Genomic DNA, 13,573 nt, shown 5'->3' with positions numbered 1-13,573 from the left:
TGTGGCCCCCGTTTTAAAAAAGATCCGATAATAATAATTCTTTCTACTATAGACACAAGACTTGGAATTTTGGTGGGAGGTGGCTAGTCAATATCAATGACCCCAAGTACTTGACTGGTACTTATTTATTGACCCCCAGTGCTCAACTGGTACTTATTTTATTAACCCTGAAAGAAAAAAAGGCAAAGTCAACCTCAGTGGAATTTGAACTCAAAAAGTAAAGGCTGAAGAAATGCCACTGAGCATCTAGTCTGGTGTGCTAACAGTTTTGCCTGCTTACTGCTTTTAATTTCAAATTTTGACACAAGGCCAGTCATTTTAGCGGAAGAGACTAGGTTGATATCATAGACCCCAGTTCTTGACTGGTATTTATTTTATTGACAGTGAAAGGATGAAAGGTGAAGTTGACCTCAGCAGGATTTGAACTCAGAATGTAAAGAGTTAGAAGAAATGCCACTAAGCATTTTATTAGATGCACTAATGATTCCACCAGCTCACCACCTTAACTATAACAACAACAACAACAATTTCAACAGTAGAGAAGCACTAATATGACCTGACCTAACTGAAAATTGAAGTCTTAAGTCCACCAAGGCATTGTCAGTAAACAAATATGTAGTGATACAGTTATCACAATTATTATTTCTGTTGTCCCTAAGGTCTTATATTTTGAATTTACATATGGCCACAGCTCATGAGCTGAAACTAGATAAAATGAAAAATGAAATGAAATGATTACTGAGGACAATTTGCTTTTCATCCGTTTTGGGTCGATAAAATAAAGTATCAGTTAAGTATTGGAGGTCAATGTAATTTTACAAACCCCCATCTTACAATATTTCTGACTTTATACCTGTGTCAGAAGCAATTATTTTAACGTTTCAAGCAGACGCTCTTCTTTGGAAACAGAGGAAAGCCCAATAGAAGTGAAGATGGAGGAAGAAAATCGCCAACAATTCACATGTGGTTACATGCACACGCAAAATATACAATGGGCTTCTATCAGTTTCTCTCTACCAAATCCACTCACAAAGCTTTGGTTGGCCCAAGGCTATAGTGGAAGACTGAATTCATCTGAGACCATGTGGTTGGGAAGCATACAGCCATGCCTGTGATGTTTATTATTATGAAATAAATCACCATCGGTACTAGGTAAAATTACATACTTATATAATTCACACATTCAGTGTGAGTAGGTGTTATATCTATCAACAGGTGATGTCTGTTACATGCTCTTTAAGAGAATCAAGTTAAGATAACTAGAAAAATAAAATGACTCAAATGGGTCAGTTGTGTAAATTTAGATAAATAAGTTGGTTTGATGTACTGAATGCTATTCACAAAAAACCTTAATCAATTGAAATTTAACTCTTAGAAAGAATAAAGCCCTCACACTAACTGTCCCTATAAAGTGCCACTAGGATCTTTTGGTTTCATCTTTTTTTTTTTAATTTAGATAATTTTATGTAGTTGTTTATTCCCAGTTCAGTCTTGACCAAGCGGATTTATGGTCAAAAGCATTCCATTCATGACCTCCCCTGGCTCAGCAGACTATGACCAAAGGCTTAGAAAATAACTATTTGTAAATCTCACAACAAGAGATATTCAGCAACAGTACTTTGGAGTGAAGATTGTTTGCTAACATAACATGGCAGTCCAAATAGTAATTTTCTAATTTATAGATCAGTGACTAGTTGTCACTTTGAAAACTGTATATTTCGAATGGGAATTTGGCAGTGCCACCTCTAGCCGAACAATTATTCTGTACTGATGAAGGGAAATAACCTGGAAATTGAGATACACAAATATTGTTTTGAGCTGAGTGGGGGTGCTAGATTCTCTTGTTCGAAAATATAAGGACACAGATCATGTTGTATAGCCAACTAGAGACAATGTCTCATGGGGTTAAATTACAGCAACATTCGTCCTAAACCAGGACTGCCATGTTATGTTGGCAAACAATCTTCACTCCATGATCAATGGTATTCCTACCATGATTTATACCTTTAGGAGCATTCTTTTTCTAGTTCCAAATAGATTTCTCAATTTCTTTGGCAAGATATTGAAATGCTGAGGGCCTTTCAAGACTATGCAGCATTGACCCAGTTCAGAGACTGGTATAACTCTAAACACCAAAGTTTGTAGAATTAATTATCTGATACATCCTTTAGGTGCTACTTTTGCATGCAGTCTATCACACTATCTGTAGTCTATGCTATGAAATGACCTGATCTGGGTTAGGACTAGGTTTAAGGATTAGCATTAAGTTTAGACTGCATGCTAAAGTGTAAATGGCTTGGCAGACTACATGCTGAAGTGGTGGCATCCTTTAAGATAGTAGAATGCAGTGTGAAGGATATTAGGTTGTCATTTCTAGCCAGTTGAGAAAGCATGTAAAGGCTTCCTTTGTCGCTCATGTGTATCAAGTTGAGGTCTATGGTTCTACAGTCCAATTAATTAATGATAGTCAATTAATGATTTCTTTCCTCACATTTTCAGTTGCTCTCTTTCTTCATGCGTGGGAAATCATTATCTCAAATTTATTGGCACTTGGGCACATTCTTTTCCTAACAATTAGTATTATCTCCAAGATTACAGCCCTATGGAAAGATGTCTAAAACTAATAGTTTTATCATAAAAGGGAATGAGACAATCTTTCGAACTTTGGACATATAAGATGGCGAACACTGAAACAAATTGCATGGAATCAAAGTGAAGGCTAAATAAATAGTTGTTAATAATGGTAAAAAAAAAAAAAATTGATTGCATGGTAAAATAAGTTTAATTCATTTCAATTTTTAAAAAAACAAAACAAGTTAACTGCAATATTATACAGCGAGAATCAAATATCAACTTGTCTTCAATTTCTCTTTACGGATCGGGTATGTGTCGCACTTGTTTCATTCAGTTTACGAGAACACGACAAATCAACACTTGCCAGTTGTTATTTAGCACCAAATCAAACCTGATCAAGCAGAGGCGTACTGGTCCTGATCATCCGTCTTGTGTGTGTGTGTCGTCTATCCGTAAAAGAAACACACTCTAAGGTATAGAGCAGTGATGTATTTATATGTAGTTAAGTCGGTAGATTTTTAGCAGTAAACATTTACCGACTTATCCAATCTTTCACTGAAGAGAGTATGATATAATTAGAGGGAAACCGGGTTTCTATTTCTAACATTTCTGTTACTTCGTTAGTACATTTCCTAAACTACAGTAAATGGAGATAGGCTTAAAATATTAGAATGCAGTTATCAAAATTAGTCTACTGGGAAAGGCGTGTGAGAGAATTCTGAGATAGTTTTACAGTTCTTCTGCGATGGACTTAGATTTTGATAGCAGAAAGTAAAGAACACATCCAATTCAAATTTATATATATATATATATATATATATATATATATATATATATATATATATATATATATATATTATAATGGTCGATTAATTTCGTAATAAAAACAGTACTTCTGTATTATAAGTATTCCTTGCGCTAGTTTCAGTTTGGTGCCTAAAACATAAATGATTTAGGCCGAGCGAATGTCCAGATAAATTTAACTCAGTGTGTGTGTGTGTGAAATGCTTAGAAGTGTGAAAAGTCCGATCTATGTTTGTCATATACCAGAAAAAGAGTCTCATATATTAAGGAGTATTCACAGCCAAACGACCGACTGAACCTTATGTCTGCGCAAAGTAATGCTGACAAACACACATGTATATACGGAAGAAAGAGAACTCATAACATGTAGGGTTAATGTAGTTGTTCGAAGCTGAAGATTCTTTAGTTTTTCGCGAAGTGCGATCCTCCAAGCGACGGAATGAATTTTCGAACGTAATCATATTAAACCAAACTATGTTGCATTTAGAGAAGAAAAAAAATAATAATAAACACGCTTTCTTACCTACGACCATACGGGTACTCCACAATCTGCTTAAGGATTTGGCCAATGTCGACCCCATAATGGGTCCCGTGCTGCGCCAAATAAGGAACACATGCGCGAGCCAACTCGAACTGTCCAAGATAGATGTTGTTGCAGAAAAACCTAAACAGAAGGCGCACACTTTCTCTCAGTTCGTTGCCGAACGGGAAGGCTTGAGAAGCAACAGCCACTTGATTGGAAGTCTTCATTGTTGACGAAGGCAATCTGTAGCAAGTAATATTAAGATTGTTTTTATTTCTCCGTAGAAAACAAAGTAAACTGTAATATTGATGAATGTTCTAACGCCATAGAAGCGCTACTACATATATCCGACACGCAACTTTCGTTACAGACGGCCATTTTAGTAATGTCACATGATATTATATTTTGTTTACCTTTGACCGCCCCCACTTGTTGTTGTCAGTAAAACTTGGATTGGATCTAGAAGCTGCAACGGGATGGTTCGAATCCGGATTGCATCTCACTCTTTAGTTTCATTTCTTCAGTTTTTAATTTATTCAATTATATACTTTACAGAGAAAAAGAAGCGCGTGTGTAGTATTTTGTTCAATTTCAACTGCATGGAAAAAAAATTGTGTGTGCGTATATATATATATATATATATATATATATATATATATATATATATATATATATATATATATATATATATATATATATATTCTCGGAGGTTAATTATTCTCTCGTTCTCTTTCTGACATATGCGCGCAGACACACACACACACACACACACACACACACAACTTAAACTAAACTGAGAAATGGCATGTATTTGAACAAAGATGAGTAAGACTATATTAAATAACTGACAAGATAAATTCTTGATTTATTCAAATTACCTTCATTTCGATAGAGTATTATTCAAATTTCTTTCGTTTCCAGAGGGAATAGACCAATTACTTGGTGGTAATTAGTGCCAACTCCAACTGTGAATAGGAAATCATCTAAAATTGACATGCCATTAAGGAAAAGACAATCTGATTGTCTGGGAATAGTCAGATCTCAACAAATGTTTCTGTTTCAGTAAGCATCATTAGCACAGCAATTGTCCTACCTTATCTTCAGCAGACAAGACACTTAGACATAGCCAAAAAGGAGTAGGAAACATTTATGGCCAAGGGTAATTTACATAAATGAAACGAAAATGAACCAAGGAAAATAATTCAGATGAGCCAGTGCCATGAATTTGTGAAACAAATAAATTCTTGATTTATTGAAATTATTTTTTCTTCAGAAGGTAATCAAACACCTAGTGAAGATTGTGACAAACTTTGAATGAGAAGAGGAAATAATCACATGACATTAGCCAACCCTCACTTCTCTCTAAGCAAGGTAATAATTCCACAAAGACAAACATGTTTTCACAAAATATTGGAAATAAATGACATTGATTTTACAATCACATGATGTGAATACAAACAGATACAAGCATATACACACTCACGCTCTCTCATGCACACACTCAAATACACACACACACACACACACACATTCACACATATATATACATGCATAGATATATAAATATACACACATACACGTATATGTGGTTGTGTTGGTAAGAAGCTTGCTTCCCAACCACATGGTTCCAGGTTCAGTCCCACTGCATGACACCTTGGCTGAGTGTCTTCTACTCTAGCTGTGGGCTGACCAAAGCCTTGCAAGTGAATTTGGTTGGCGGAAACTGTAAGAAGCCTGTCGTGTATGTGTGTGTGTGTATGCAAAGGGGTGGGGTAGTATATATATATCACTTTTGTGCTCATTTAACCAATTTTGGATAATATTAACCATGTGATTTGGTGCATTATTGTTCTGGAAGACTGTGATACCATCAGGAAACAATGTTTGTCCCATAGGATGGATATGATCAGCCAAAATACTAAAATAGTCCTTGGTTTAAACTCTGCCGTGTAGAGCAATTAAAGAGCCCAGAGAATTCCATGATATGGCTGTCCAAATCATCACAGAGCCACCTAGATTGCTTCATGTTAGGGGCCAATCAGTTATAGTTTAAGTGCTCATCAGGCTGTCTTCAGACTTTGACCCAAGTAGAAAAATGAGTGAAAATAATTCATCAGAGAAGATGACATTGTTTCATTGACTCATTGACCTCTTCTAATAGTCTAGACACCATTTTTTCCCCACTTAATGTTGATGGGACAGAAAATTAACAATGTTGATGCAACGGGAAATATTTAGCACTTGCAACACTCCCATAGTATCTAGCTTTATGGAACTCACAATGAATGGTTTTGGTTGACACAAAATCGCTTAGATAGTGGTTTAGCTCTGTTGTCACTTTTGCTGCTGTAGTTTGATGGTTTTTAGACCCACTACATTTCACTATTTTTTGGTCCCTCTCTGTGATACTTGTCTTCCATCTGGATTTATGCTTGCCAGAGCTGGTTTAGGAATGCCAACATGATTTTAGACACTGTACCTCTTAAAACATTACATAATTTAGCAGTTTTAGGGACTGAAGCACCAGCCAACCAGCCATGCTCTAAAAGTTGTCCTCTTTGGAAATCAGATAAATATTTTAATTACTTTAAATATATCTGCAAAACAAAAAAAAAGAAAGAAGTAAAACAGCATTATACAGGGTGTCCACAAGGTCTGGGTACATGGAGTAAATAAAATCATAACATAAACAATTAAATATAAGAAATAATAATTTCTTAAAGTATGTGTTAGTCCCTTGTACCCAGACTTTGTGGACACCCTGTATTATGAAGTACAGGGCATACATAATGCATTTGAACACATATATTTTGACTGGAACAGTTTTCAACTTCTCATATTGCCAATAGAAAAGATTCTTAAATAAAAAGTGGTGTATCTGTTATTTTATCTAGCCCTTGTTCATACATACATGGTGGTTGCCTACTCCTTATGTAGAGTCTGACCACCTCTTGCACTTACACCTTAGATCTATCACGGTGTCTGATGTGGGCTTTTTAAACCAGACAATATTTTGAAAACACACCCACATAAATTGCATATCTGCTTTGGATCACCAAGAACTGTAGTTAAGTTCCAATCTTTGTGGATCTTAAAATGTCTTTTGAGGCCTCCATTAGATACACACACACACACACACACACATGTATACATACAATGCTCATGCTGAGCTTGTACAGTACTGCCAAGACTCTCATGGCAAGACTCTCATGCCAAGACTCTCATGGCAAAGCCGATTAGTCCTGAAACATGCAAGATTTCTGGTTTCACAATGAGGCATGTGTTATTTATGAATTTCCGTTTCCATCTACCAAATTCACACACAAAGCTTTGGTCAACCTGAGGCTATAGTAGAAGACACTTGCCCAAGATGTCATGCAGTGGGACTGAACCTGGAACCATGTAGTTGGGGAGTAAGCTTTTTATCCACACAGCCACACTATGAGAAAGCTAATATCCTTGAAAAAAAGTGGCAACTATAATAATAAAAAAAATAATCAACTGTCCTGGATGTTTTGTTAATGGTTCAATACATTAAATGATAGAAAGAAAGAAAGAAAGAAAGAAAAAAAGAAAGGAAGACAGCCCGTGTGATTACTCTGCAATCAGCTAAAATATTTTGTTTGATAAATTTGGTTGATAGATGTACTTTTGACTTCTGACCTTTAAACACACTGCCTTATGACCTATATACTCACTACACACAAATGTATGTGCACACACACACACACACACACATACACATTCGACAAAATAGTCCAGTGATTTAGTCTTGTTTTATTTTTATTATTATTATTATTTAATCCTTTTATCCAAGTAGGTGGGGCAGAATCTATAGTCCTTCCAGGCATCTCCCAGATTTTTAAGGTCAATTCAAGGATCAGGCCTGGCTTTTGTTTCGAGTTTGAGAGAGTTTAGCATATTGTTCTGCAACATCTCTGCTTATGAACAACATGTGTAAACAATAATACAATGTAAGTATTATTGTTTAGGCTAACCTCATAACCCCAGCTCAGTCCTTGACTGAGCAGACTTGTGATGAAAGGTGTATTCTTAATTGAATCATAATGTATCCAGAATTACATTATCCAAAGTAATGTGGGAAAATTTCCTGGGCTGCCTTCTGCATGAAAAACACATAGTTAAGTGCAGACTATTAGGTTTAATGTTGTGAACCAGAAAAAGAAGAAAAAATTTTTTTTTCTTAATGAGGAAAACTGAAAGAAGTGGTGAAAGCTGACCTCAGGATTTTGAACTTCATAAAGATGGCAAGAAGAGGTTGTGTTGGAGTGGGACAAACCAAGCCATCCAAGCATGGAAAAACAGGTGTAAAAATGACAATGATGATGGCAGTGGTGGTGGTAGTGGGTGGTGGCAGTAGTGGTGATGGTTAGTGGTGGTTGTGGTAGTGGGTGGTGGCAGCAGTGGTGATGGTTAGTGGTGGTTGTTGTTGTAGGTGGTGGTGGTTGTGATGGTGGTGGTGGTTGTGGTGGTGATTTTGGTGGAGGTGGAGAGGGTGGTGGCGGCATTGGTGGTTAGTGGTGGTTGTGGTGGGTGGTGATGTTGGTGGGGTTGGTGGTTGGTGGGGTTGGTGGTTGGTGGTTGGTGGTGCTGGTGGTGGTGCTGGTGGTAGTTCTGGTTGTGGTGGTGACTGTGATAATGGTGATCATGATACAGACATGATCTTATAGCAGATGTTAGGTTCGGGTCAGTCGTGGGTGCAGATAGATATGCTGGTTCCTTTTGCAGTCACCTCTGAGTCTCAGCTGCTTTTCTTCTTTTTACCTCTCCAACAAGTCTCAGAGGCTCTGCAATAGTTACAACTATTGCCCCTTTCTTCTCTGACAAAGCCCTAAAGCAAAAATAAATACAAAAACAAAAAGTAGTGATATCGAAAACATCATTATCATCATTAGCAATAATAACAACAAGAACATTCACAAAAGCAACACCAAAATCACCCAAAACATCGAAATGCCCATCACACCTGTAGCTGAATTGTTAAAGTAATGATTAATAAGGATCCCTTTTATATAAATGAATTTTCCCAATGAAGCCTAGATGTTTGAGCAACAACAACAACAACAACAACAAAAACAACAACATACTGAAGCACAACCACAGTCAATATATACATATAGAGATTATGTCTTTGAACTTTGTAATGTAGATTATAAGCAGAATTATTTTTTAGTCAACACACACACACACACTATTACACATTTTAACCTTTTGTTTGTTTATTAATGTCTTTCTCTCTCTCTTCTTCCCTTTTCTATCTATTTATCTGTGTGTCTGCCTGCCTGCCTGTCTGTCTTCTTCAGCTGCTTATTTTAATGGCTCTTCCCCAGTTGTCTTTTCTTTGCTATATCTTCACATATTTTCACAGAGGTACCCTGTGGCACCTTCATTTCTTCTTCATTAAAATTAGCTGGTACTTTAACTCTTTGCCTGTCCAAAGTATTTTCGTAAGTTTGTCCTAAACATCTATGCTTGCTACAGTTCTATATTTAAGAGATGAGGAATTATTTACATTATTTACATTATTTACATTTGATGGATATTCGTCCTCATCTTGTTTGTTGTTAACACAACATTTCGGCTGATATACCCACGGGCATATGGCGTAGTGGTTAAGAGCGCGGGCTACTAACCCCAAGGTTCCGAGTTCGATTCACGGCAGCGACCTGATTAATAATATTAATAATAGTAATAATAATAATATAATAATAATAATAATAATAGTAACATCGATAGGAATGAGAACCCAGGTTCGAAATTTCCCCAAGACACCTGACGAAGGCTGGAGGGTATATCAGCCGAAATGTTGTGTTAACAACAAACAAGATGAGGACGAATATCCGTCAAATGTAAATAATGTAAATAATCTATGCTTGCTTTCAGACTTTTAGTAGTTAACCTTGTTTCATACATTCTGAGCAAATATAAAGCTTTCCTTTCATAACTCCCAAGTTACTCTGGTTGTTAAAAAAATTTGGAAATGTGTATCAGATATGATGCATGAATGCCAGGAAAATGTCCTGCATGTTACATGTGATTCACAAGTAAATGTTTAAATAATAGCATTATCAAGTTTGGTTGCTTTCTAATTTTTGCTTTTAGCTTTTACAAAAATAAATTCAATATCTTTATTTTTTTGTTTTAGAGGTGATCCTTCATATCTGCAAGTTTCTCACCATTAATCCTGAAAATCTTTTCAAATATCAGGCACATAAGCATTATTGTATAAATAAATAGATGCATGAATCTAATTTCAAATACACTTTTCAATCTTGTCTGTGCATCTTGATATCAGCTAATCATATTGTAAACAGTGAATTCACAGTTATAAATTACTTTTCTGTCAATCAATTTCAGATATAACTCTAGAGTCAAACTGAGGGTCTAGTTTAAAAAAAGACTACTTGCTTAAGATACCACACAATGAGATTGAACCAGGTATTGAACTGGAAAGTAAACTTCATAATCATGTGGCAATTCTTGCATTCAAATATAGAAACACATTAGATGGACTGCATTTGTAATTCTAAGGGGTTATCTTGTCACTCACTGTGTCAATCTAAGTTTGATAAGAATTATCTTTTGACTGCACATGTGTGTAGAAAACTCATTTAACTACAAGCTAATTCAAACATACATACATAGATACATACATACATATGCACGTCTGCACACACACACACACAGAGTTGGTATCCAAAGGGTTAATCAAATGAAAATTTGTTCATGCTCACAACCTGTTTCTTGTGTCATTCGCTTGATAGCAGACTAAATAACCAGCTGTTTAGTATTCTCTTCCCTGACTAGCTACCATGGTAAGCTGTGTTATTTGGCACACACTAACTCTTCCTCCTAGAGACTAGACTTAGCCTAACCTCTACAGAGTAATTTCAACCAGTTTAGGTACATGTGTTTAACTGTTTTTTTCTTTCTACTGATAGTCTTTTATCTGTTTCAGTCATTAGACTGCAGCCATCCTGGGGCATCGTCTTGAACAATTTTTAGTTGAATGACGTGGTCCCAGTACTTATTTTCCTTTTTAAGCCAGGTACTTATTCCATCATTCTCTAATGCTGAACCGCTAATTTACATGGATGTAACCATACCAACACCGGTTGTTAGCTGGTGGTGGGGGGACAAACACAGATGCAAAGGCAAACAGATGCAAAGACAAACACATGTGCAGACACACACACACCATGGGCTTCTTTCAGTTTTCGTTTACCATAGATACATACATGTGTACATATATATGTATGCATTGACAGTTCAACCAACACATCAACTCTACCATGCATTTACAAACCCTCGGGAACTCTCTTAACTCAAAAAGTCTTGTTGCTTTGTTAGTGACTGGCTCGAAGTCTCTCAAAAGGAAATTAAATAAAACTACAAGATAAAACATGCATACATGCTGACAGACGAACATACATGCATAGATACATACATGTATGAATGACAACTCAGTTGATATCTAAATTCCAATGAAAGAGCTTTGCTTAGATCCCTGCTCATTGGAAAAAAGACATACAAGCATACATACATAAATGCATACATGCACGAATGCAGCAGGCAGGTATATATACATACAAAACACCTATACATATACATTCATACAAATGTACATATTTACATACATACCCAAACATACATGTATATATACAAACGTGCGGGAATACACACACACACACACACACACACACACACACAAATGTATTCAGGCAAGCAAGCAGACATACATACATCAATAAACTATAGTAAAAGCCTGGCATGGTGTATTGACAAGTTAAAAAATATAAATCGATAAATAGATAATTCACTTGATCAAACAACTGGAGTACTCATCGTCGAATTTGCCGAAGATCCATCTTCCACAGACACATACATACATACATGTCTAAACACATGCATACATACATATACAAACAGATACATACATATTTACATACATACATACGTTCATACATACATTCATATATACATACATATGCACACACATACACATACATACATGCACACACACGCATGCATACATACATACATCTCTCATTTTCTTTTCATATGTATTTCCTTCAGCGCTGTTGTGTATGTATGTATGTATGCAAGCATACCTACCTACCTACCTACATTTATACATACATACATACATACATACATACATACGTACGTACATGCTCAATATGTCTGAGGAAAACACCTTAGTGGAGTGTTCTCTGTTGCTAAAATAAACACGCTGTAGTAGTCTTACAGTTTCACATTTATTAATTTTCCAGTCAGAGGTAAAATATATGCTGAAATCGTTATGATTAGCGTTTCACTTTCACTTTGACAAACTTTCACTGTAACAAGTATCACTTCGTTCACAGGCTGCGGAAGAATGTTTATTTTTTTTTCCGCATTGTTGCGGCCCGCTTTTTAGTTATAAAGAATATTTCTTGTATAATTAAGTATTATTCTTATTATTCATAGTCGTTGGCACACCAGGCAAAGTACTTAGCGGCATTTCGTCCGTCTTTACGTTCTGAGTTCAAATACTGCCGAGGTCGACTTTGCCTTTCATCCTTTCAGGGTCGATGAAATAAGTACTAGTTACGCACTGGGGTCGATGTAATTGACTTGCCCCCTCTCAGGAACTGCTGGTCTTGTACCAAACTTTGAAACCATTCTTTGAGGTGGGATTGTGTGATGGTATCAAATTGCTTGTGTGTGTGTGTGTGTATGTGTGCGCGCGTTTGTGTTTGCTGTTCTTTAAAGATGGAATGGTATGATTGTAAGGAGAGTTGACTGTGATTTCTAGGAGCTCGAGCGACTGCATTGTTGCTACATTTGTGAGGTAAAAATAAACGAAAAGCATTCAATTAATTTTTACAAGTTCATACACGAGAATATTTAATAGGCGTAACAACAAAAACACACATACCAATAATGACTGTTTCAGATTTTACAAGGATAGCAATTTTTAGAGGGGCGGATTAGTCGATTACATTGATTGATTCAGTGCTCAACTGCTACTTATTTTATCGGCCCCGAAAGGATGGAAAGGGAAGTCGACCTCGACAGCTTTTGAACTCAGAAAATAAACAGCCGGAAGAAATGCCGTTAAACCCTAAGCCCAACGCGCTAACAATTCTGCCAGCTCGTCGCAGAGAGAGAGAGAGAGAGAGAGAGAGAGAGAAAGAGAGAGAGAGAGAGAGAGAGAGAAAGAGAAAGAGAGAGAGAGAGAGAGAGAGAGAGTCTTCAGTCTTCTAAATGCAAGGACAACCAGTTAATCGAAGTTGTTAATTTTACCGCGCGCGTGTGCGTGTGTGTGTGAGCGTGCGTGTGTGCGTTTGTATTTGTGAGCGCCCACACACATAATCACCTTATGTATTATTTCCAAGCTAACATGGGTTAGTTGAATCGTTATAGGCGTGTAAGTGGAACAGTAGAAATATGTAAAACTTTCCTCAAGTTCAAAATGGGAATTTGATTTTGTTAATTACATTCCAACGTTGAAACTTGGAATATCTCAAATAATTAAAAATAGAAGAGAACATATATGTATGTATATATGTATGTGCATTCATACACACACACACACACACAAACATACATACATACATACGTACATACCTGTGCCCGAAATATACATGTTTATATATATATATATAT

The 13,573-nt window shown here is 36.3% G+C and overlaps 1 protein-coding gene and 1 long non-coding RNA gene across 5 annotated transcripts in view; both read right to left on the bottom strand.

Annotated features, from left to right (window-relative positions):
• The window catches only part of LOC106867460 (uncharacterized), a 97,018-nt gene extending 92,696 nt beyond the window's left edge, over nucleotides 1–4,322 (bottom strand). For all 4 annotated transcript variants that reach the window (XR_016243604.1, XR_016243605.1, XM_089359580.1 and 1 more), the window contains exon 1: nucleotides 3,902–4,322. Coding sequence is in view for 2 of the 4 variants with exons in the window: in XM_089359580.1 (XP_089215706.1) it covers nucleotides 3,902–4,128 (227 nt within the window). In the remaining 2 variants the exon portion in view is untranslated. The remainder of the gene's footprint in view (nucleotides 1–3,901) is intronic.
• A 415-nt stretch (nucleotides 4,323–4,737) lies between these two features.
• On the bottom strand, nucleotides 4,738–13,052 carry LOC149133197 (uncharacterized). The gene is made up of 2 exons (XR_016243603.1): nucleotides 12,843–13,052; nucleotides 4,738–8,753 (listed from the first exon to the last, which is right to left on the bottom strand). It is a non-coding gene; the product is annotated as an uncharacterized LOC149133197 (long non-coding RNA).
• Nucleotides 13,053–13,573: the final 521 nt, after the last annotated feature.

The sequence above is a fragment of the Octopus bimaculoides genome, chromosome 11 (assembly GCF_046866305.1).
Source record: "Octopus bimaculoides isolate indiv1 chromosome 11, ASM4686630v1, whole genome shotgun sequence".
Lineage (NCBI taxonomy): Eukaryota > Metazoa > Mollusca > Cephalopoda > Octopoda > Octopodidae > Octopus > Octopus bimaculoides.
The sequence above is the reverse complement of the archived record's forward strand: the minus strand, read 5'-3'. Positions and strand labels throughout refer to the sequence as shown.